The following is a 23,831-nucleotide window of genomic DNA, read 5'->3' on the forward strand; positions in this document are numbered from 1 at the left end:
AAGAGCCCACATTTAACCTCCACTGATGGCTCCTCTTTAGCTGCCAGGACTATTCCAGGTCCTCCCAGCCACAAGACCCTGTTCCCAAGGGATCTTTCTGGGCTGAGAAAGGAAACTTTAACACCACCAGTTGGAACACTGGAGTGGGAACAAAACCACTACCAGGAACAGAATTTCTAGCTGATTGCAAATCTATTAGCAAAAAAATAACAACACCATAGGAGTTAATACTAACTTTATTATACAATATTTAAAAAGTCATTTCTCTACCTGTCCCCTTACAGCTTGCATTGTGCTGCAGTGAATTTGCCCAAACTGCAAGAATAAGTGCTTCCTTCCAGGAAGGACAAGAAAATTAATTTTAAAAAGAAATACACATTTAATGACAGCAGATTTGCTAAAAACGGTAACTTTAGAGCTGCTTTTCAACAGTCAGGTTCCTCCAAAAGTCAGCTAGATGATTGGCTTCACTCTTGTGATGCTCCTAACGAGGCTGAACACGTCAAGGCTTTACACCGACACTCACGGACAGAATCCAAGCAAAGGGAACACAGAGCCAAGCAGAAGGTAATAAAAAGGCCAAATTCCATTAAGTTCATACAAATACCAAACTAATCTTATGTTGAATTTCACAAAGTAGCTATTTCTTGATTCCAACCCATTCAGCAGTTCCTTTCCCTGGACCACAAGACACTCCGAGGGGTGGCGGCTCTTTGGGCAGGGCTGGGGTTCCTGCGAGTCCCCGGCTCCCAGAGGATCACAGGGTCCATCTGCAGTTCTGAGCTCCCTCCAGGCTCTGAGCCGATCCCACACGGATCACGGGAGCACCTGGCACGGCCTTGACAGTAAGGTTTTATGGCACAAAGATATTTTATGTTCTGGCTTGTAAAACAAGATTCCAGTCTTGGTAGCAAGAAGGGCCCGGGACACCTCAGGGTCCGTCTTCGTGTCACAGTGGCTTTGAGAGGGAACTCGACTGCCTCCCTCCCTCCCTCCTCTAAAGCAGAGGCTCAGCACCCTTCTCACTCCTGTAAATTCCTATTTGCCTTCAGCACAGTCAGCTCAGTAACACAAGAAACGACTTTTGAGATTTATTTTTTTCCCAAAGAGATACCAACACTATAGCCAACAGACTAATATTAAGCAAAGTGTCCCATCGCTATAATGCAAATTTAGGAGGAAAGAGATAAACTACCCATAAATTAAGAGTACCCTTTAGCAACCTAAAAGCAGCCTCTTCATACCCACACAGCTGCTTTACCATCATCGCTGCAGCGTGGTCTAGTTCCCATCACCTTTCCCAACCCAGTGCTGGCACAGAGTTTATGTCTGAGCTCTTCTATTTTACAACACAATAGAGTATTTACAAGCAGCCAAGACAGACACGTTCCTAACCCAGCAGCCAAGCTTTGCAGTGCTGCCCTGGCCCGTGAGAGAAGTTCCAGATTGGCAAGAGCCGTTCAGGAAGTGGCAATTGAGTTTAATGTGGAAACCTTTCTGAGAAACCTCTCCAGCCTCGCACTTCAGACATTTTCTCAGTGAAAGCTCAGCAGAGCTCAGCTTCTTGCTCCTTCTGATTCACCAGAGTGAATTTCTGGCTACATGGTGGTGCCAGACTGTGCCCAGGAGGCTCCAGCTGCTCCTGGACAGGCTGAGGGGTCTGTCCTGCTGCCCCGTGCTGTGAGCGGGGCATTCTCTGCCCACAAAGGGCAGGAGCCAACCCTCCAACAAATACTAATGCAAGGAAAGAAAGAGCTTCCCACTGCTGGCTGCCCTCCTCCAGACATCCCACCTGCTCTCCTGTACTAGTGTTTGGTTCCTCCTAAGCAGCAGCAGCAGCAGAGTGTTGTTCTTCCACTGCAGCTGGGGAATTCTGCCCCATATGGATGTGGTCGGAGCAAAAAGCAGCAGCTCCCCCAAGGAAGGCTCAGCAGCCCTGCCCGTGCTGGGGTCCCTGGCAACACCCCAGAGGTTTCAATAGCACTTGAGTCTCCACTTGCAGGAATTCTCTGAGCAGGAATCAGCGAGATCCAAGTGAGGCATTCGGGTATCCTCGGGGCGAGGATCTTCCAGCAGCAGAGACCAAAGTGTCAGCTGTGAGCCAAGGAAGGATTTTCCAGCAGTGAGAGCTGGGCTTTGTGGGTGATGTTCATTTATTCTTCCTAATTCTACAGCTGAGTGTGATCTGTAACAGCCACAAGCAGCAACCACTAGTGTTATTTGTTTTACAGAGGAGAAACATGATACCCTCCACACTGGTACCACACGCCTTCCCTCCCTCTGGGCACAAGGTAGGAAGGATGAGTAACCTTCACACAGTGCTGGGTACAAACAACTGCTCCGTTCGGTGCAGGGTGAAGGTGACACTGAGCCACAGGAGGGAAGTGCCTGTCCTTGGAGCAGCACACACTCCCTGGCTCGGCCATCTGAGTGTTCAAACCATGTGTACTCACAGGGCCAACCAGTATCAACTGCGTGGAAAAGCCAGACCCAATACAAGGTTCCAATGTTCCTTCAGGTAAAAGATCTTCTATTCCCACAGTTATGATCACTGCCATTGGAAATCTTATCAAAGCAAGGGTTGTGCTGGGAAAGGTTTGTTTCAGGAGGTCACTGGCAGGACCTTGGGTCGCCTGTGCGCAGTGAGAAGAGCAGTGGCTCCATGCTGGCACATGCTGATCCAGGAGGAAGCAGCTTGCTCCTTTTAGGTCATGAGTTCACTAAAGTCCAAACATTTAAATGGGTCTTTTTTTTTTTTTTTTTTTTCTTTTCTTTTTTCTTTTTCTTTTTTTTTTCTTTTTTTTTTTTTTTTTTTTTTTTAAATCACAACAGAACTAAGGGATGAGATCAGATCCAAATTTGTAAATAGGTTCATTGGCCACTACTGTTCAGATTAGGGACCAACAGTGACAAGCCATTCTCCTTCCCATTCCCTTCATGAATGGTCCCTGGTATTGGAATCAGCTGATACTGATTTTCCCTGATCCACAATAGGTCCAGACCGGAATATTTAAACAGGTTTAGAGGTGCGTAGTATTAAAAAATATCCTTAAGAAACACTGAGGTAGACTGCACCAGAACAGGACAAAAATAATCCCACCACATCCACTTGCCAAGATTTTGCGGATACAAATTTACATGTTCTGTGTGTTTAAGAAAACAAATTGTTGCTTTTTTTTTTTACAGTGTTTTATATATTAAAATAAATAAAAAAATTCTAATAAGAAAAACTTCTCTTCCTTAGAAAAGTGTGAGAATATGTCTTCTTTCCTGCAGTGTAGTATAGAGCTGCTAAACAGTTACGACTTTGTAAAGCAGAAGAAATGTAAACGAGGCCTTTTGAAATCCAAAGGTTCTCACCCATGTCTGGACTGTGTTTTCCACCCAAATTTGTGGAGCAACCCGTACCCTCCACCTGGGCCAAACCGATCAGCCTCCAGCAGCAAAGGGCCCAACAGCTCCCAGTGCTGCCCAGAGCCTGTCGTGCCCCCTTTCATGACTCTGGAAGTGCTGTTTTGGCCAGAAGCAGCTGAGGGCAGAGGTTCCCAGAACCAGCTGCACCCCTGGGCGAGGGCTTGGAGAGCTCTTCCCTCGGGACCGCAGCCCCTCTGCCTCGCTCTGGAGGCCGGGCCCAGGGCTGGAGGCACAGCCCAGCCCCTGCTCCTGCTCTCCCGAGCCAGGACACCTCACTTTCTCCTGGCAGAGAGCACAAAACAGATCTTGGACTTCTCCAGGAGGAGAAGTGAAGGACTGAGCAGCTCTCTCTGCTGTTCAAGCACCTCCTGCATGACATCCAGCATCTTCCTTCCCTGCTCCCGCGCTGCTCCCGCCAGTTCCGTGCTGGTTTCACCTGCTCTGGTTGAGTTTCACCCTTGTTCTCCAACATCAGGTGCCCATCAGCTCTGTCTTTGCAAACAGCAGCACAACAAAGCACAGTCCTGACGGCGAGCGCTGACATCCCAACAAGCTGCGTCCCAGAAGTTCTGCAGCATCTCAGGAGTTCTGCAGCGGGAATCTCAGGGAACACAAGGCTGGAGGCCTGGGAGCAGCAGAGAGGCAGCAAACCTCGGTCACCTCCGGTGTGCAGAGCCCAGAGCTTTGTGCTCCCCCCTTCAGTGTCCCTTCCTCAGCCCCAGTTCATGCTCATCTTCTCTCTCCGGCTGCATCTGCGGCACGGGAGGCAAAGCGAGGGGCACGGGGCAGAGGAGGAGCAGGACTCGAGGCCAGGATATTCTGTGTCCTTCAGCTCCCAACACCCAAAGATGGGGCTTCGACTGGAGCCAGCTGACTGTGTTGTATAAATCATGAAACTATTACAAAGCCTTGTCAAGTATGAACTGAAAATGTGCTTCATCGCTCCTGCAAGGCTAAAATTAGTTCATTCTGAAATCTTTGGACCACTTTAAGACCAAACAATCCCCCAAAACTCTCCTCGCCCCAAAAGGATCATAAACAGTCAATAATTTATATGAAGTTAAAATTTAAACTAAAGACATCTTTAAATATGTTACAACAAACAATATATATACTCAATGCTGTAAGGACAGAAAACTCCGTGTCTCAGGTCAGGGGACTCCTACTTCGTTTGGTCTTGAAAGTACCCACAAATCTCAGAGTTCTGCTCATTTAGCTCCCAGCACATTTTCCTCATTTTTTAATGAGAGAAAACCTGCTCCCAAGAGTCCTCAGTATAAAAAATAATCTGTTTACGATTCAGTCCCTCCAGGGAAATGGGGAAAAAAGATAAGTACACACTTCCAAGAAGAGGAGAAGCTCCTGTGAGAACAGAGAATCAGAGTATGCTGAGTTGGAAGGGATCCACCAGGATCATCGAACCCAACTCCTGGCCCTGTGCAGGACACCCCGAGAATCCCACCATGTGCCTGAAAGCGCTGTAAGTTGTGTACAAAACCAGAAGTGTCTCTTTTGCTAGAGGGTACACCCCACATGTTGATACTGCACACACGCACACACACACCCACGCACGCACCCCGGGGGTTTCACCCCTTGAAAACAAAGAATGAAAGCAGCAGCTATTGGTCAATCTGAGGATCTGGCGCGTCCGACTGATGTGCTGAATCCTTCAGCTGTAGTGGAGAGCCTGCCTGAAAGCCTGGAATTCTACTGGAAATGCTCCTGTTCCACACTGCTGGGCTGGAGCTCAGGCACCAGAGAACTTCACGTCTTCTGCTGGCAAACGCAGACGCTTCTCCTTCAGTTGAACTCACACGGTCGCTTCCTGTTGTGAAACCATGGTTACAGAAGGGACAGCAGCCATGGAAACCTCTTCCATTTATGTTCACAGATAAGTCCACTGACAATCAGTCAACTTGGCAAAAAAAAAAAAAAAAACCAACAAAAAAAATTAATCGTAAGATGATTAAAAATCTGAAGAGTTTGTAGATGTGTGTCATACACTGTGGCAGCAATAAGAGTCCTGAGATTTGTGGAGGGGGAAAAAAAGCAGACACAACCCTTGGGCCAAACAGGAAGTGTTAGGAAGGACTTGACCTGGGCATGGAGAGAATCCGCCCGTTTTTCTTGCCACCGTTCATGTGAGTGTAAGGGATGTGCTCCTCATAGTTGCCCTTGAGGGCCATGGAGGGTCCATTGTCCCTCCCCAGCGTTTTGTCCCTCTGTGAGTACGAGGAGGGGTCGAGGGGAATGCTCTCCATGTTCTCAAAGTCCATCTCGTACTCCTCCGTCTCCAGAGGTTTGTTCTCCTCGCTGTAGAAGAAGGAGACCTCGTGGAAGCTGGGGTGCAAGTCCTCCTTCAGCATCTCGATGATCTCAATGAAGGTGGGGCGCATCTTGGGGTTGTACTGCCAGCACATCTGCATCAGGCTGTGCCTGCAGGAGCACAGAGCAGAGTCAGGGGCAGCAGAAACAATCCCACATGCAGACACCCATGGCAGACCCCCCACCACACACACCACGCCTCTGACCCCCAGGTTGCTTGTTCCCTTTCCAGCCTACACATCTGCCTGTAGATCCTGACTCTCCTTTTTCTCTATTTCTGTCTAGATGAAAAATTCCTTCCGATTCCTTCAATTGTTCTTGACTTGGCTGCTGAAGGAAACAGGGCTGTGGTTCACAGACTCTGTGTGGGTGTGTATGTGCACACGCACTTACAGCCAGGTCATCCTTTTTTAATTAATTCCCTTTTAATTTTAACTCAGCCTGAAAGATAACAAAGCTCCCAAAACTTCAAGGAAAATGGGAGGCTGGGCAGAGGACAGAGGTCCTGTAAACATCCCACCCAAAAGAAAGGCTGCAGCAAGGGGTCACATGTTATCAGACACCATGGAGAAAGAACTCACAAATACAAATAGAGTTTCAGACTGGAGTTTGTAACTGGCCATCAGACAAATGTCCAGCACAGCAGGCTTTTTTCATAGGGATACTCACAAAACATGTTTATTTTATGACTCTGGAAGTACTGTTTTGGCCAGAAGCAGCTGGGGGAAGAGGCTACCAGAACCAGAGAGTTACCATCTGTGCTCCCTTTTCCAGCCAGAGCTGCTTTCCCTCACAACTGCTCCAGTGTGGCTCCACACTCAGGAGGTTGGAAAAGACCTCCCAAGATCATCGAGACCAACCTTTGACCCACCCCCACCTTGTCACCCAGCCCAGAGCACTGAGTGCCACATCCAGTCATTCCTTGGATACCTCCAGAGATGGGGACTCCAAACCTCCCTGGGCAGCCCCTTCCCTGGATCACTAAGGATGCTTTGGTGGAATTTCTGTGGGAGGTGCCTCACTAAAGTCTGTTTTGCTGCTCCCTAGTTGAGGAGGGATTAAGAGGTGCCCCAGGTCAGGCCATTTTTGCTGGCCACACTTCAGGCAAAGAGTGCAGCTGGGCTGGTTGTCCATGCTTGTCCACTTACAGCCTCTCGGGACAGTTGTCTGGCTGATCCAGGTATCCTCCATCCATGACAAACTTTAGCACCTGTTCATTGGAGAGTCCCTGGTACGGCTGCTCAGCCAAGCTGCTTATTTCCCAAAGGACAACACCAAATGACCTAAGGGAGAGAGAAGGCTCCTGGTGAGAACAAAACATCCTGGAGCCCTTGCAGTGACAAAGTTATTTTGGAAAACACACACTTCAAAAGAACATGACTAGATTTTCATGGAAGTGTTTCCAAACAACGGCTTTGTTTTGTCTGTGCTCTGAGCAAGTCAGTTTAAACTATGTGTGCTAGAATAAGGATCTCCTGAGCTGGAATCCATCTGGGACTGCAGAGGACAACTTACCACACGTCGGAGTAGGTGGTGAACACCCCATCCTTGAGCGACTCCGGGGCCATCCAGCGCACGGGCAGCAGCCCTTTGCCTCCCTTGCGGTAATAATCCGTCTCGTAGATGTCCCTGGTCATCCCAAAGTCTGAGAGAAGCAATTGGGATATGTTAAATGCCTCTCCCTCCATCCTGCTTTCCCTCTGCAACATCTCCAGATGGATGTTGCCTTCCCCCCGCTGCCAAAGCCCAGCCTGCAGTCATCTGTCACCTTGTGATTAATGTTCAAAACATTCCCCTTTTCCTGCATTTTTTCTACAGAGTCACAACAGAGACTCCAGAGTTAAATTTTTTGGTGACAGCTTCTATTCTAAACATGATTTTATTCACCCTCTGTAAGTAAAACAGAGCTCCCTTTGCCTGAAACCCCACTGCCCTGGCTTTAACTCCAGAGAGCTCTGAAAAATCACCACACTATGGGGTTCCAGGTTATTTTTAAATGTTGTATTTACGTATTTCTAAAAGGGTTTGGGTTAAAAAAGGTAATGAACTGTTAGGACAGAGGTTTGGGAATAGAGAAGGTGAGAAAAGCTGCTCTGGTTACAGGAGATATTGTTCTTCCTGAAGTCCACACAATTCTGTCACAGCGAAGAAACAGAGGATTGCTGTAATTTCCCACAGACAGACATTGAGAATCAAACAGGGTGTTTGACACACTGGTTTTCTCAATTTGCTTTTACAACAAACACGACGCACAGAAGCACCTCCTGATCACAGAATGGGCTGGGCTGGAAGGGACCAGCAGCACCTACCCCCAATTTTCACAGTGAAGTCCTCTGCCACCATGCAGTTTCGGGCTGCCAGGTCCCTGTGCACGAACTTCTTGGCGTTCAGGTAGGCCATGCCATCAGCGATCTCCGCAGCCATCTGGATCATCTCCCTCAGCGTCGGGGGTGGCCGGCCCGGGTTATTCTGCAAGGAAAAATCACAGTCATGCCATGGTTTGGGGGAGATGTGACCTTAAAGGTCATCCAGTTCCCTGCCACGAGCAGTGGCACCTTCCAACCTGGCTTTGGGTGCTTCCAGCTTCTCTGGGCAATCTATGCCAGGCCCTCCCCACCCTCACAGCCAGGACTGTCTCCCCAGTATCAAATCAAGTCTACCCTCTTTCAGCTTAAAGCCATTAAATAAAGAAGTATTAAACCCCAAATCAAGTCACTGTGTTCCTCTTCTCTCCTGTCTTTACCTCAGCTTCAGGTCTCAAGGAGCGGAGGTAACTTTTCAGATCCCCGTGTGCCATCAGCTCCATGACCACCAGAGTGGGCTGTCCCTTGGAGACCACTCCGAGGAGGCGAACCTGGAAAATGAGTGAGAAATTCCCTCAAGGCTATGTCCAAACAGAGCAGGCAAAGCCAATGCCCCCTGAAACAGAGCTGAGTACAGATGATTGCTTCTAAGCCAATCATCTATTAAAATACCCTACATGGGTCCTGCTACAATACATCTTTCATAGTTCTATTTCTCAAAAATATTCAGTCTATTTGCAACGTCATCATCTTAAACTTGTTTCTAGTTCAATTTCTCTCTCAACAATATTTGTTCTATTCCATGGCCTAAGTCAGCACACTTTATGTCTAAGTTTGCATACAGATGCACAAGACTATATGACTCTTCTGTCAGGCTCAGAGAATTCTCTACAAATCCATCTCCCACACCGCACAAGGCCTTGTCAGGCTGAGAGGTTTAGGAAGAGCAGCAGTGAAACGCCTCGGGCAGAACAGGTTCTGTGGAATCCAGCAGGGACAGATCCCGGCTCTGATGGATCGGCTGCCTCTGCCGCTTTGGTGAGCTCAGGGTCGGGCTCTGAAGGCACAACAGAGCTGAGCTGTGTGCTGAGGCACCCAGCACTTACCACATGATGGCAGCTGAAGCCTTTCATCACAGAGGCCTCGTTGAGGAACTCGATGCGCTCGCGCAGGCTGGCGGACTCGTTCACCGTCTTCACGGCCACGCGCGTCTCGGGCTCTCCCTTCACGATGTCCTTGGCAATGCCCTCGTACACCATCCCAAAGGAGCCCTGGCCCAGCTCCCTCAGCAGGGTGATCTTGTCCCGTGGCACCTCCCATTCGTCAGGGACATAAACTGTTGGGCACAGGGAACAGTTGTGAGCTGAGCATCTTCCGAAAGACGCTCCCGCAGCAGCCTCGGTTAGTGCTGCCACATTACAGGGGCTGAATTCTAAAGGACTACAAAACTCCACAGAGACAACTCCAGCCCCATCCTGCAGCACTGACTGCACCATTACACGAGAAATAAGCCCTGGTTGCTCTCACCATCACTGGCACTGATGTACTCAGGGTTGGAGGATGCGTACAGGGGTCCTGTTGGTCCTTCGGTTTGTCTGGAAGAGACACAAATTCCTCAGCACTTTGACACCCTCAAAGTGAGGGCAGTTTGATTAATCCTCAAACCATGCAGCAAATAAATAAACTATCCCCATATTTCCTATTTCCTGCACTTAAATTAATGCTGCAATCACTATGGAAATTAGAAACTAAACAAAAACTGACTCCCAACCAAGCAGCAAAACTTTTGGATGTAAGTTTTGGTGTTTCTGTTGCAAACAAGAGGAAACTGCACTCACCTCTTTTTCACAAGCACATAAGCAGCTCCAATAATTCCAGCAATTATTATGGCAAAAATAATTGGAACAATGATAACAGCAATATTCGGCTGAGCATTCACTAGAAGAGAAAGAGAGAGTTGGAGGTATTATACAAGTCGAAAATACAAATTTTTTCCTTAATAAAATCTCCCTCTCCAATAAATTTGAACAAATACAAAACTAGAGGCTATTTCAGATCAAAATGTGGGGCTGCTCAGAATGAGGACTAATAAACAAAAGCCATGTGTTTCCAAGTAATTTCAGGTTCTTGACAACTGATGTATTTGGTAAACATTTAATGACTCCATGTGGCTCTCTGTGCACTGCTTGCTACACCCCATCCTCCAGAAACAAATCTACTTTCTGACAGGGATTAAACATCAAAAAGAAGATGAACTCACAATAATCAGCCACGTAGAAGTAGGTGGGCTCTGTCCAGGAGCCGTTCCCGGCCAGGGAGGTGGCGCGGATCCTCACGCTGTAGTTGCCGGGCTGGAGCCCCCGGAGCTTGCAGCCGTTCTCGGTGGCAAAATGCTTGCGGGACACGCAGAAATGGGCCTCCTGTGGGGACAGGGGCTGTGCCAGGGCCATCCTGCAGCACCCAGGGCTCCCTGAGATTTTCCTGGAGCTCCTGAAGCACCCAGAGCTCCCTGACAGCTCCTGGGGGCTCCTGCAGCACTCAGAGCTCCCTGACAGCCCCCCAGGACTCCTGCAGCAGCCAGAGCTCCCTGAGAGTTTCCTGGAGCTCCTGCAGCACTCAGGGCTCCCTGAGAGCACCTGGGGATCCTGCAGCACCCAGAGCTCCCTGAGAGTTTCCTGGGAACTCCAGCAACACCCAGAGCTCCCTGAGAGTTTCCTAGAGTTCCTGCAGAACTCAGAGCTCCCTGACAGCTCCTGGGGGCTCCTGCAGCTCCCCAGGACTCCTGCAGCACCCAGAGCTCCTGAGGGCTCCCCGGGGCTCCTGCAGCACCTCCCTGGCTGGCAAACACACACCCAAGGGCTCTCAGTCTGCTCCAGGTTAGTGTTTTATGCTGGATTTGTGTTTTGCAGGGCAGCAGATCAGGTTAAAGAGAGCAAGTGCCATGTGCTGCCCTGGTTCTTAGCACTGACACTGGGCCTGCACTGGTGAGTGCCACTGTCCCCCTGGCACTGACACCAGCCCTGTCCCCGTGGCAATGACACCAGCTCTGTCCCCGTGGCACTGACACCAGCCCTGTCCCCAAGAGCTCATGGGCTGCTCAACGCCGTCCTAACTCCTCTAAGCAACTTAAATTTCACAGAATCACAGAAACATCAAGGTTCAAAGAGACCTTCAAGGTCATCAAGTCCCAACAACAACCCAGCACCACCATCATTAGCCTTAAAATGTGTCGCCAAGTGCTACATTCAGACACCTCTTGAACACTTCCAGAGATGGTGACTCCACCATCTCCTTGGTCAATTTATTCCACTGCCTGAGCACTCCTGCAGGGAAAAATTTTTTTCTGGTATCTAATCTGAGCCTCCCTGGTGCAACTTTTGTCTGAGACACAGCAATGTGGGGTTTCTGTCCTCTGTGAAATAACATTTCTACAAAAGCTCCATGCAGCAAGTTGGCAAATCGGCTAAACTTGCTGAGCAAACGGGCACCACAGAGACGGATTATTTCCTGATGCCATCCCAGGCTTCCAGAGGAAACAAATTCACCAGTGAAGGTTTGTATTCCCTTAGTTCTGCACCAAGAAACCCAACTAGACAGGGTACTGTATGCACAAGGACTGTCAAATCCTAAAGAGCCCTGGGCTCCCAGGTAGAGCCACCTCTCCAAAAGTGCTGTGAAGGCAGAACCTCTCACCTCAGTCTCCCCAAGCCGCCCGTAGTTCACCTCGTAGAGCACGATGAGGCCGTTGGGCTCCTTTGGCTCCTGCCACTTGAGATGCACAGTGTTCTTCTCCACCAGCTCATGGGAAACTGGGCCAACGATGTCATCAGCCTTAGCTAGAACCAAGTTCAAGATCAGGTTTAGTTTCATGTCTTTGAGCAAAATTCACACCTGCCAATACCTCATCCATCCTCCTTTCCCACCAGGACATAAGGACAGCTCCAGTCTTACATATTGCAGCTGCCTCCCATGGGAAAAGCAGCATTTTGGGACCAGGCACCAAGCCCCAGCAGGGCTCAGGGAGAGAATCACCTTCTGGCATGGTCCTGGCACTGACATAAGCTGCCACACTGCAGCGGGACTCCTGGGCATCGTGGTTGCAGGCGTGCAGCTCGATGCGGTACCCGGTGAAGTGTCGCAGCCCCGAGATCACCAGTGACTCCTTGGACAGCACCTTCTCAAAAGGTTTCTGCTCCTCTGCACCCTCAGCTGAATTGTTGGGAGAGGATGGGATGGTGGGTAACACCACGGTGGCGTTTGCCATGGAGCCGAGGTCTCTTCGTTTTCTCGATGGCCTGTTAAACAACACGGGTCACCACGTCAGTTGTTACAATCAATGTCAACACATCCAGCTGAAAAGGAAGAGTTTAAATGGAAGAACTCAGAGTGCCACTGAAAGCTCCAGCTGAACCCTGGTATTTGCAATGCAACAAAGAAATTCAGGATTTATTTTTTTTTAACCAAGACGTGCGTCTTTACAGAATTCTGTATCCCCCAGACTCTTCTCCCCACACAACTGCACGCAGGGAGATAAAATAAAAATAAACCAATCCAAGCTTCAAGTATTTGCTTGAGAATTCAAGTTCCCTTGGATCTCTCAGCTGGGTCTAAGTTTACCAGGTTGCCTCACGGATGCCTGGGGCAGGGTTGCAATGCTTTGGAGTTCAGCTCCCACCCGCTGCAGCTCCGAGCACACGAGGTCACGCCACGGCCCCGACTCGGGGACCTCAGATGTGCCACATATCCCAAGTGTCACTAACTTGCATTTATAAAGCAAAAGGCCACTCTCCCAGCTCTCTGGAATACATTTGCTGCTCTCACCCCTAAGGCTGAGCCTTGATGGATGCAAAAAGCATTTTAACCTTTTCCCAAGAGATCAAATCTATTAAGTCCTTTTCAAGGCATGCATTTAGAACTCATGATTCTGATTATATATTCATTGGGTGGTTTTGTTAACCAAATGCTGCTCAAGTTATTGCATTTCAGTCTGAAAATCTGATTGTTTCACTTGTAAAACCAGCACCTGCAGTGTGACCATGTCACCTTCCCTGTCTGCACCTGAATACCACCAGCCAGCTTTAATATCAGGTTTTGTCAGCAAATAAACAGAATAAATTCTACAGAATTAAGAAGCATTCAAAATTTTCATTTTCTTGGCAAAAAAAAAAAAAAAAAAAGTAGAAGAAAGGATCAGTATCAAACTAAAAGTGCTCAATCCAACACTCTTCTGTGCTGCCACACATTTGCCACAGGGAATTCCAGGTTGGGAACTAACCAAGGTGGTGAATCAGTAACTGTATTCAGTTACACAAAAGGAATTAATGCCAGTTGAAATCCAGACCATGTATTTTAAGGGGGTGATGATCTTTTTGTGTGTGTGTGCATGTGTGTGCAGCTATTAAAGGGTACAAAGCGTGACCTGATCTGAACTCACACTTGAGGCATCTCCAGGCTCTAAAAATGTAACAAGCTGTTGAAGCAAATCTTTGCTGCTGAACTGAACTTTCCACTGCCACCTCTGACTACCAGGCAATGGCCAGCCCCAGCCCCAGCAGGGACTGCTCTGACAGGTCTCTGCCACCTTCCCTGCTTCCCTCTGCCTTCCCTGGTGCTGTTTCTCCTCCTCTAGTAAAAGCCACCAGCCAGAAAGCAGAGTTTGAGATGTCCTCAAACTAAACACTGGGCTGCACACAACACAACACAAATATTCACAGAGTTGTCATCATCACAGAATGGTTTGTATTGGAAGGGACCTTAAAGCCCATCCAGTGCCAGCCCTGCCATGGCAGGGACACCTTCCACTGTCCCAGGCTGCTCCAAGCCCTGTCCAGCCTGGCCTTGGACATTTCCAGGGATCCAGGGGCAGCCACAGCTGCTCTGGGCACCCTGTGCCAGGGCCTCCCCACCCTCACAGCCAAAAATTCCTTCCTGCAGAATATTCCTGCACCTGATGACAAAGCAGGATGGCAAACAGCAGCTTCAGCAAACACATTCCAGTTTTAAGATTTCTCTTTCTTACTAATTAACTCCTTTTGGAGCTGCTGTTGCCTCTGCCTGTGTGGTGTGTGTCCCCTCAGGATGGGGCAGAGTTCAGGGACCCAGCTCTGGGTCATGCCACCTCCCTCCTTAGGAAGGATTCCTTATGGTCAAACAGGACCTGGCTTGCATAAAAGCAAAGCTACACCCTCTGTTTATCAAGTGTGAATTCAGCTGATCCTCGTGTTCAAGGGAATTTTGTTTTTCACAAGTAAAACAGTAATTTGACCACTGATGCAACACTGAGTAAAATGCAAGAATTCCTTCTCAAGTCACAGAAAGTTAATAAAAGCTTTTGAAGCTTTAAATCCCCAATCTTCCCATATTTATTATCCTGGATTTACAGCAATTTTCTTGCCAAATTCTCTGTATTTTCAAACATCTGACTCTTCTCAGAGTTGTTCCAGTGTAATTTGCATTGAGGCCATCTCAGCAGCTCCAGGGAGTTCCCTGTGAAAACCTCAGGTCCAGGTTCCTCCTGTCCCCACAGGTGACCAGGGGTGTGAGGGGGCTGGAAGTGACACCTCAGCACACACAGTATGGCCTGTGCTGGGGGATTCCAAAAATGCCTTTGGTACCTTAAGCCAAGCTTTTCTACACCCCTGAAACTACACCAGGTCAGCTGGCCTGGAAAAAGCATTTTAGATTGGTCTGTACAATTAACTGAATTGGGAAAAGCAGGGAAAAATTCCTTTTAAAGTGAGTCACTCCTCAGATCTTGCTCCCCAGGAATACTGGGAATGGCACAGATGTGTGTGACAGAGGACAGAGACAGAGAACTGGGGCTGCTCCTGCTCTTGCTGCAGTGGTGATGGAGGGAACACCTGGAATGACACCCTGAACATCAGCCAGAGCTCCCCTCTGCCTCTCAGGACTTTTTCTGTAATCTTTTCCTGCTTCCCGCAGAATCATGGAGGGGTGAGGCTGGAAGGCACCTCTGGGACTGTCTGATCTGAGCCCCTGGCCCAAAGCAGGGGCAGCTGGAGCAGGGGGGCTCAGGACCATGCTGGACCATCCCCAGGGATGGAGACTCACACATCCCTGTGCCAGGGTGTAACCAGCCCTGAGCTCCAATCTGTGCAGAAACTTCTCCAAAGTGAGAGCAAAGAACACAGGAAAGAAGAAACAAAGCATCAGCTGCTGATGGCCACTTTGTCCAGCTCCAAGGTGTGAGACACTGCCAGCTCTGCCTGCGCAGAGGAACATTCCTGAACTTCTAGTTTGGGTTTTTTGTCACTGCCAGAGAAAACTGAGCCCCAGGAGTTGTGACAGTGGCTCCTGGAGTGGGTAATCAACGTGCCCAGGGGGAAGGAACTGTGATTTCCAGAGGGGTGAGATCAGCCCAGGACTAAAGCTGGATCCTGCCCAGGGATCAGATCACTGGGAACAGGGCAGGAGGGGAGAAACGGCACATGGAAAACAAGGAGACATCAGGGAGAAAGTGCTGTGATTCTGCTCCCCTGGCATCTCATGTTCCCTGCTGGCCTCATCCCTGAGATTCCTCCTGTGACTGACAAGTTCCTTCTCTCCAGGAGAGGCCACACAGCACCTCAGGAGAGGTCACTGAACTCTCAGGAGCCACGAAAAAAGCACCTGAAGTAAACCACACTCCCTGCTCTCTGCCAGGCTCTGTGAGCAGGTGATGGCACAGTATTCACAGCAAAAAGAATTCTGATTTATGTGGCGACAGCCTGGAGCCTGCCAGGGAAGGCAAGCAAGGCACGTGGCAGCAGGGAGGGCTCTTCACCACTGCCTTGTTTTAGAGGATTAGTTGGCCATGGGATGTGGGCATTTCTTCCTCAGGAGGCTGACAAGGTGGAACATTCTGGTGACTGGTTTCCTCCTAAAATACATATCCTAGAAACTGGCCTGAGAAACATCCTGGGCTGGCTGCACAATAAAATTATTGGGGGGCGGGAAGAAAGCAAAAAAAAAAAGGCAAAAGAGATCAGACTGTCAGAATTGTCTGCCTACATCAGGAGGAGTTTGACTTTTGCACATGGCTTGGTTCCCCTCTGCTTTGGAGTATGTCATGTCCTGGTATCCTCTGGCACACTGGAGCTCATCCTGATGGGCACCAACAGCCAGGGAACAGCAAAAGGAGGAGCTCTGCCCAAGCTGCCAGGTGAAGACTGCAGGCACCAGGGCAGGGAACACCAGGGATGCTTTAACAGGGAAAATGCTCAGTGCAGTGACCCAGGCAGCTGCAAATGCAGGTTTTGTTGGCTGAGGGCAGCAAGCAGAGAATAAATTTAGAGCACAAAACGCGTGACAGGGAAGAGGGTAAATCACCACAGGTTCTACCCTGCTCCCCAACACTTCCTCCCTGAGCTGCAGATGAAGTGTGAAGACATTCAACACCACTTAATGTGACACCAAGTGTGCCACTCAAAACAGGACATTCACCACTCACAGCACTCACATTCCTCATGGTATTGGAGGTATTTCCCACACTAAGTGAAGGGAGACCACAAATACCACGCTGAAGGACGAGGCTGTGGCCTGGTAAACTGCCCTTTTCCTTTCTTTTCAACTCAATGAAAAACTTAACCACAAAATTTCAAGTCAGGAAAAGAAAATCACTATTTTTGGCATCATTTGATGCCAGACAAGCTGCAGGCTGTTTGTTAAGGATTCTCACTTTATTCTTGAGCTGAGGAGAATTCAGGGACAGGAAATGAAAGCAGGATCTTCCCAATCTGCAGGAACATCCGTGGTAGGTGCTCAGCTCTCCCCATTCCCACACCCATATCCAGCTGGACTAGACAGGCTTATGGAAGCCTGGCAATGTGGCTGAGTCCAACATGGTATTTTTATTTAATCCCCAATTACACTTCCCTCCCCCTGACCCCTGGACAGTCCTGTTTGATGTTCTCACCTGGGCACAAAAACCTCATTGTGGAGATAATTCTCGAAGGTCTTGCGGAAAGCAGATTCCTCCAGCTCCTTCTGGATCTGGGAGTCTGTTTTAGGACAGGAACAGCATTCCCCACTGACATCCTCAGCTTCACTCTGATTGTACTTCTGAGGGTCTTCAGATTCAAAAGGAGGAGACCACGTCCTTGAGGGCAGCTTTAATCCTGGGGACAAAACAGTTTTAGTGGCACTTGTGCCTGTCTTAGCAGAAGATGTTTGATCTACAATCTACAAAAAGATCCCAAACACAGTGTACAGGATTCATGTCACATTTGGGCATCCCATATTTCACATCCAGGGATGAGCAGTTCCCTCTTTTCTGACAGGCCTTTAATTCAAAAATGCTAGTGGTGAGATTTTGGAAGTCCTCAGTGAAATTCCATGTTCTCAAAGAATTCTGAACCAGGCACCAGCTGCCTTCAAAAATCAACTTGGCTCCAGCAGTACCAAAATTTTTAACTTTAATATCTCCATTGCTGCTATTAAACTTATAATTCAGCTTAAAAGGAGCAAGGACAGAAGGGAAATCCCCAAAGGAAAAAAACATGGGATTACTTTGTAAAAAACATTTTTAGACCTTTTGCACATGCCTTGGCAGTAGCACCTAATGTAACAAAACAGGGAGGGACAGAGCTGGTTCTAGAAGAACAGTCCTGAATCCAGCAGAACTGAGCCCCCAGAGGAAAAAAACCCAGGGAAAAACCCCAGGCAGTTCTGGGAGAGACTGAAGGAAAGCCCTGGAGGGAGAAGCAGCCACTCACCTTTCAGGCAGTAATCGAGTTCATAGAGCTCACTGTCCTCTGCCTGCTGCTGCCAGTACACCAGGTAGTGTGTGATGTTCCCGTTGGGCTCCGAGGGCGGCTTCCACTTGAGGATGATTTGGGATGAGGAGTTGGAGACGGAAATGGGATCTAACGGGACCGACGGAACTGTGTGGGTGGGGAAGAGACAGAGGTCACTGCACTGCCCTGCCAAAGCAGGGACCAGCACAGGCAAATTTCCATTTCTATGGGAATCAAGCATTCCCTGGCACCTCAGGCACCCAGCAGGCTCCTCCAGGCTGGGCTGGATGATCTCTTCCAGCCCTAGAGGTCTCTTCCAGCCTTAAGGATTTTTACACAAAGCCACACAAACTGCATAGAAGAGGTGCCCATCAGCACCATCTGGAATCACAGCCCTGGTTTAGGAATTCTTTCCTGCCCTTCCTTCCCAGGGCAGTGGGAAGTTTCCTGGACATGGGACTAGCACAACCCCAGGGAGAGTTGTTCAGGCCTGGTTTTTCCCCAGGGATGAGCTGCACTGACCTGTGGCGTTGGTCTGCACGTAGATGATCTCGCTCTTGGCGCCGTACGTCCGCCGCTCATCGGAGAAGGTGACCAAGGTTTTCACAAACACTGCATATTGTGTCCAGGGCTTCAGCCCCCTCAGCAGCCACCCTGGCTGGGCCTGGGCTTTGGGCTCGTTTGAGCGTGGTGGGGGGTCAACATCCACAACTGTCCAGCTGTTGGAGCCACAGGCGTCCTGCCCATCGAACTCCGTCACGTTTTGGAAGGGACTTGAGGAAAGAGAAGGCTCCAATTAACAGAATCCTCAATCAGGCTCTCAAAAACATTTCTAAACACACACTGAAAGTTATCACCCTTTACCCTTCAGAGAAAGTAAAATTATCTCATTGTATGTATTCTGAAAGGGAGGCATTGGGAGCTTTGTTACCTGGGCCTCCAACAGCAATCACAGAGCAGGATCTGTTGACCCCAACAACTAAATCCAAACTGAGTATTGTCAGCTTTATGAAAATCAGCTTGGTTACCTTGATTCTAAAAGAATCTTTCCCACCTCAAAGGGGATAAAACCCTCAGCATCCCCCAAAGATAGTGGGGAGATAAGGAACTCCATGGTTCAAGTATGTGTGTCTAGAACAGCAGGAATAACTAAAGTTTGAACTGTTCTTAAATGAGGAATTGGGACTGTGCACAAGTCAGGGATCTTAATGAACACTTCTGCAGAAGGGTATCACTGGAAACTTTAGAGCCACAAAATCAGAGACTGAACAGCTTTGCCTACAGCAAAACCATCCAGCAGGTTTAACATCCACCTCCCAATGCCAGGGGCAGCCCAGCAAGGCCACTGGTCTGTGACCTGAGGGGGTCACTTACGCCTCCTTGTAGAACAGCATAAACCCCAGGAGGTCACGGAAATCAGGGGGCCAGTAGGGCTCCCACTTCAGCAGGATCTTGTCATGAGAAGTCCTAATGGAAGAAAATTTCAGCAGTTCGTTTTCACCTGTAATGAGAAATGGTGTTAGTTTTATTAATGCTGAAAATTGAAGCACTTTGTTTTTAATTATCTTAGAAGTTTAAGATAAATGTGAGGATGTTGGCACTGAGAAGAGTTGCCCAGTAAAACCTTATCTTACTTGGCAGCCATTCCTACCTCAAATCAGTGGCTGGTATCAATGCCCTGCTAAGGTTAAATTTTTCTATGATTTCATGGAAATGACTCTGCAGAAGAGCTGAACTAAATTCTAAAAAGTGGGAAACCTAAATATCACAATTCATGATGATCTGCACTGCTGAACCCAGCAGTATGGTTTCCACGGGAGGCAAGAGGCCACAAAAATGAAGAAGAAGAATTTCCAGCCTTTCCCAGGAGCAGTGAGGTCCCTCTGCAAACAGCAGGGTGTCTGCAGGAGGATGGGGCTCAAGGGACATGGCACAATGTGTTTTGTGCCCCCAGCCCAAGTGCCTCTGACTGAATTTGCTATTCCTGCAGTAGCTGCAACAGGAGGAAGAACATTCATTTCACTGGCACCACATCCAGAACAAACAGGGGCTTTTTTTTTTTCTCCCTTTCTATTTTTTTTAGTAAACAGGATGCTGCCAGTGTGAAAGCTGGGCTCGAAATATAAAAGCAAACAAAAAGCCAAACAACCTGGCAAGCTGTGGTTTGAGGTGGGGGTGGCACAGACACCAGCTAAGCAGGGTAAAGCTGGGCAAAAAGAAATGCAACTGTCTCCTCCAGCTGCCTTCACACCAAACACCAGCCCAGGAGCTGCTCACAGCCACAGGCAGAGCTGGATCTGCCCAAGTCCAGGTTCATCCCCAATGTGGGAAGAGCTTTTTCAGTGTCCCACGGGAGGAGATGAACTTTACAGACAGCTGAATCCTTGTGCTCCTTCCCTCTGCCCAGGCTGGAGCTGTGGTGCCCCAGAGGCTCCGTGTGTGTTTTTCACTGGTCCTGCCAGTTCTCAGGTCACAGCCATTGCATTCCCTTCTCCCACTGGGCTTGCTTGGCTGCCTGTGCCGATATGTGGGAAACCAGACCAGGAAACTGAGACAGCTGAAAGATCTTCACTTTTTAGGTCTGTTCACAAACAACTACATCAACGAGGGGCAACAAGGGGCAACAAGGGGCTGGAGACACAGGGCTGGAGATCACAAAATCCTGGAATGTTTTGGGTGGGAAAGGACCTTGAGCTCTTCTGGCAGTGCTGTGCCCAAAAGCAGAGGGACAGTGAAGCCACAGGATGACCCAAGCTGCCCTCCAGGTTGTGAGCCAGGATCTGATATCCCAGTTCAGTCAATGCTGGGCTTTTTGGTGGCAATACCTGCCTGAGCATCTCTCAGGATCACAACACAACTGCTGGAACACTGTATGGATGGGTCACTGCCTCTGTCCCCATGTCATCTGTCCTTGCAAGGGGCCCATGAGCACCTGCACATGCTCCTATTGCTGTGTGCAGGTGAATCTCTGTGGGCAATGAATCAGAGCAGAGATGCCACCAGCTCAGAACAAAGCTGGGCTTTTCCTACCCCTGATTACTTCCACAATCTGGTTCACCACACGGTCCTGGTACAAACAGGGAAAGGGGATTGTTGGTGGCACAGAAAGGGAACAAACAGCAGGACTGGGGGTGCAGAAAGACTGCATTTATTGCAGTATTCCTGCCAAAATAAGTGTCTGCAGAACCCCATCTTCAGCAGCACAGCTTCAGCCAGAGCGTAAAGCCAACCCTGTGCTGTTTGCTGACACAGGTGCTGTCTGATCACTGCTCCTGAAGAAATCTGTTGGGTAAAAAGTCTCGTAGAGGCATTGCAAAAATTGTTGGAAAATTTTCTCTGCCTGTTGTCATGGCAATGACCTCACGAGGCCGCAGGGATGGGTGGAAATCCCGTTCCTCCCGTGTTTATTCCCTGTCGCCTCATGACATGGGAAAAGCAGATTATGACTATTAATCAGGTATTCAGCAGTAACACAAAGTCCCAGCCTGGGCCGAGGTTATGTTGTGCTAAACTCTTCCAAAAGTCACAATAAATACACTCCCAGCCCCAAGAACCTCCCAGGGGTTTGTGGGACCAAGGCTGCCAGAGGGAGATCCCATGGGGACTTTCACTGGTGGCACAGTGACACTGTCACTGGGTGCACAGGCAAGGGCCACCCTCTGCTGCTTCACCAAAGGGATGAGGACGGGCATGGAAAAACATCCTGGGAGAAAGAGGAGTGTGAGGAAAGCAAGGCAGAGGGAGAGGAAAGGGAGGCAAGGCTGTGTTCTGAGACTCTTACACGAGGCCTGATCTCCGTTGGTCTTCAGGGCTATGTCATTCCTGTCCTGACGCCCCTTAGTCCCGGTGATCTCTTCCATCTTGTGGATTTCTGACAAGCACAGCTTGGGATTGTAATGGAAGAAGACTTTGCCCCGTGGAATAGTGAGGTTGTGTTTGCTCCAGTCCCAGAGCTGGCGAAGATTCTGGTTGTCCAAGGCATAAAAAGAATAATTCCTGAAAGCAGAAGGAAAACATGGGTTGGGAGGGGATACATGAAAAACTCTTTTTGCACTAATCCAGACACCAAAGAAAAATGAATGTAAATTGTCTGCCCTGGTAGGGCTCAAGCCACGGGCAGAGGAACATTTAAAAATAACTTGGGAATTGTTTCCCAATACAAATCACCCTGATAGCACTGGCACTCCTTGTACTTCAAAGCATTCAAATAAAGCATGTTTTGAGAGAACTCACCCAGCTTCGAGTGTCTCTCCTCTGATCAGATGGAGTTTCCGAAAAAAAGAAAGAGAAACCAAGGCGTAAGAGCGGCGAATTTTGAGGTAACCTGAGATTTCTTCTATCAAGCCAAGGTTCGCTTCCAGCTCAGCTGCTATGTTATCTACGGAGAGAAAAACATTGGGAAGAGTTTTCTGGTGTCACAGAGAGAACCATCCACACTGGAGCACAAACATAACGAACAACTGCTTTATGTTAATTCACGAGAAGTTGCAAAAATCAATTAACCAAAAACATCCAACAAAAGCCTTCGCTTCGTGCTGATTTCTCTGTGTCCCTCTAAGACCTGAGATGGTCCCAGGCAAGGGAGGAGCCCCAGCTCAGGGCAGTGTCCACTCCCCAGCCGTGCCCACTTACTTCCCCCACGGATGTTGATGACCAGGCTGCCGTTGATCACCGTGCAGCCCCGCAGCTCCTGCGCCGACGTCACCGAATCAATCGTCTTCTCCTTGCCAAAGTCACACACCTTGGGGCAGGGCCCTGCACAGGGCGTGCAGTGCAGGCTGCAAAACAGCAGAGCAGGGGGCAGGGGTGAGGCAGGATGGCCCCAGCAGGGCCCAGAAGCAGAGTGATGGATCTGAAGTGATGATATGCCACGGGGTTCACTTGCAGTGAGCAGCACTTAGGAACTCCAAGGAGAGTCACAGAATCATGGAGTGGTTTGGGTTTGAAGGAATCTTAAAGCTCATCCCATTCCAACCCCTTTCCACACCTTCCACTGGACCAGGTTTCTCCAAGACCCATCCAGCCTGGCCTTCAAAATAACTGCTGATAAATTTAAATGGTCTCAAATTGTCACTTCCACACTTCAAAGGTGAATCTTTCCATCCCTTCCTACATAACAGAAAGAAGTGACCTGAATTATTGTGAAGAGGAAACTGGCCCCACGCTCCCCAGTGCTCTCCATCTCAGGGGTTTCAAGCTAACAATCCTCCATCTCAAGATCATTAACCAAACATGTAATTGATGAGTGGAGAGCTGGCCTTTCATCTGGGAATCCTCTGATTGAGGACTGCACACAATGTTGCTTTAAAAAAGGCAAGAATGTGCTTTGTGCTCTGGGGAAATACTGCTTAAATAGCACGAGCTGATGGCTTGCCCTGGTCACACCACCACAAGAATGTGTTCCCAAGTATTTCAGAGAAAGAAATGCTCTAGGAAAAGCAGGGAGCAGAGCTGTGAGGTCTCACTGGCAGCAGCCTGGAACAGCACAGGAGAGGCCACGGGGCTGTTGCACAAGCAGCACAGCTACTTTGGGGGCTGCTTGTTCGTTCTTTGGAAAAGCAAAACAGGAAATGGCATAAAAAGTCTTGTTAAGAGTGAATTCCCTGAAATTATTATGGCAGGAGCAAACACATGAGAGCACAAAGTGACCAATATTCATAGGAAATCTGACTCACCACAATATAGAGTGGTATTGAGGGACAAACAACCAAGTTTTCAGTGATAAACAGCTCAGCAACATAAATTATTTAATTCCTTTGTCAAAACCCCCTGGGAATAGGCAGAATGGCTGTTCCCTGCTTTGATTCGTGCTACACTTGTTTGTTACATTGTGCGTTTATGTCTGGCACAGCTTGAACCTGCTCAATGAAAGTAATTACAGGGATGAGGGACAGATATTCTGAGAACGAGCACTCCGAGGACGCTGTGCTCTCTTCATTAGCCATGACCTCTCCTTGTTGTGCTTTTCCAGCCCGGCTCCCTGGCCTGAGGCTGCTCCAGAGGGGAGGGAAGCAGGGCTGATAAACCCTCTCCAGTGCCCACGTCCCACACAGTT

General features: G+C 48.9%; 1 protein-coding gene across 1 annotated transcript in view; it reads right to left on the reverse strand.

Moving 5' to 3' along the window:
• Positions 1-218: 218 nt before the first annotated feature.
• The window catches only part of INSR (insulin receptor), a gene marked incomplete at its 5' end in the record, with an annotated part of 54,850 nt that continues 31,237 nt past the window's right edge, over positions 219-23,831 (reverse strand). Inside the window, 18 exons of the mRNA XM_083879929.1 lie at positions 219-5,850; positions 6,888-7,022; positions 7,255-7,384; positions 8,049-8,208; positions 8,483-8,593; positions 9,149-9,378; positions 9,570-9,637; positions 9,881-9,980; positions 10,303-10,462; positions 11,736-11,878; positions 12,075-12,337; positions 16,957-17,158; positions 17,756-17,923; positions 18,299-18,549; positions 19,151-19,277; positions 21,558-21,772; positions 22,010-22,154; positions 22,409-22,554. Of these exons, the coding sequence (XP_083736055.1) occupies positions 5,496-5,850; positions 6,888-7,022; positions 7,255-7,384; positions 8,049-8,208; positions 8,483-8,593; positions 9,149-9,378; positions 9,570-9,637; positions 9,881-9,980; positions 10,303-10,462; positions 11,736-11,878; positions 12,075-12,337; positions 16,957-17,158; positions 17,756-17,923; positions 18,299-18,549; positions 19,151-19,277; positions 21,558-21,772; positions 22,010-22,154; positions 22,409-22,554 (3,109 nt within the window). The 3' untranslated portion in view covers positions 219-5,495. The remainder of the gene's footprint in view (positions 5,851-6,887; positions 7,023-7,254; positions 7,385-8,048; positions 8,209-8,482; positions 8,594-9,148; positions 9,379-9,569; positions 9,638-9,880; positions 9,981-10,302; positions 10,463-11,735; positions 11,879-12,074; positions 12,338-16,956; positions 17,159-17,755; positions 17,924-18,298; positions 18,550-19,150; positions 19,278-21,557; positions 21,773-22,009; positions 22,155-22,408; positions 22,555-23,831) is intronic.

Source organism: Zosterops lateralis (assembly GCF_965231275.1).
Source record: "Zosterops lateralis genome assembly, chromosome: 29".
Lineage (NCBI taxonomy): Eukaryota > Metazoa > Chordata > Aves > Passeriformes > Zosteropidae > Zosterops > Zosterops lateralis.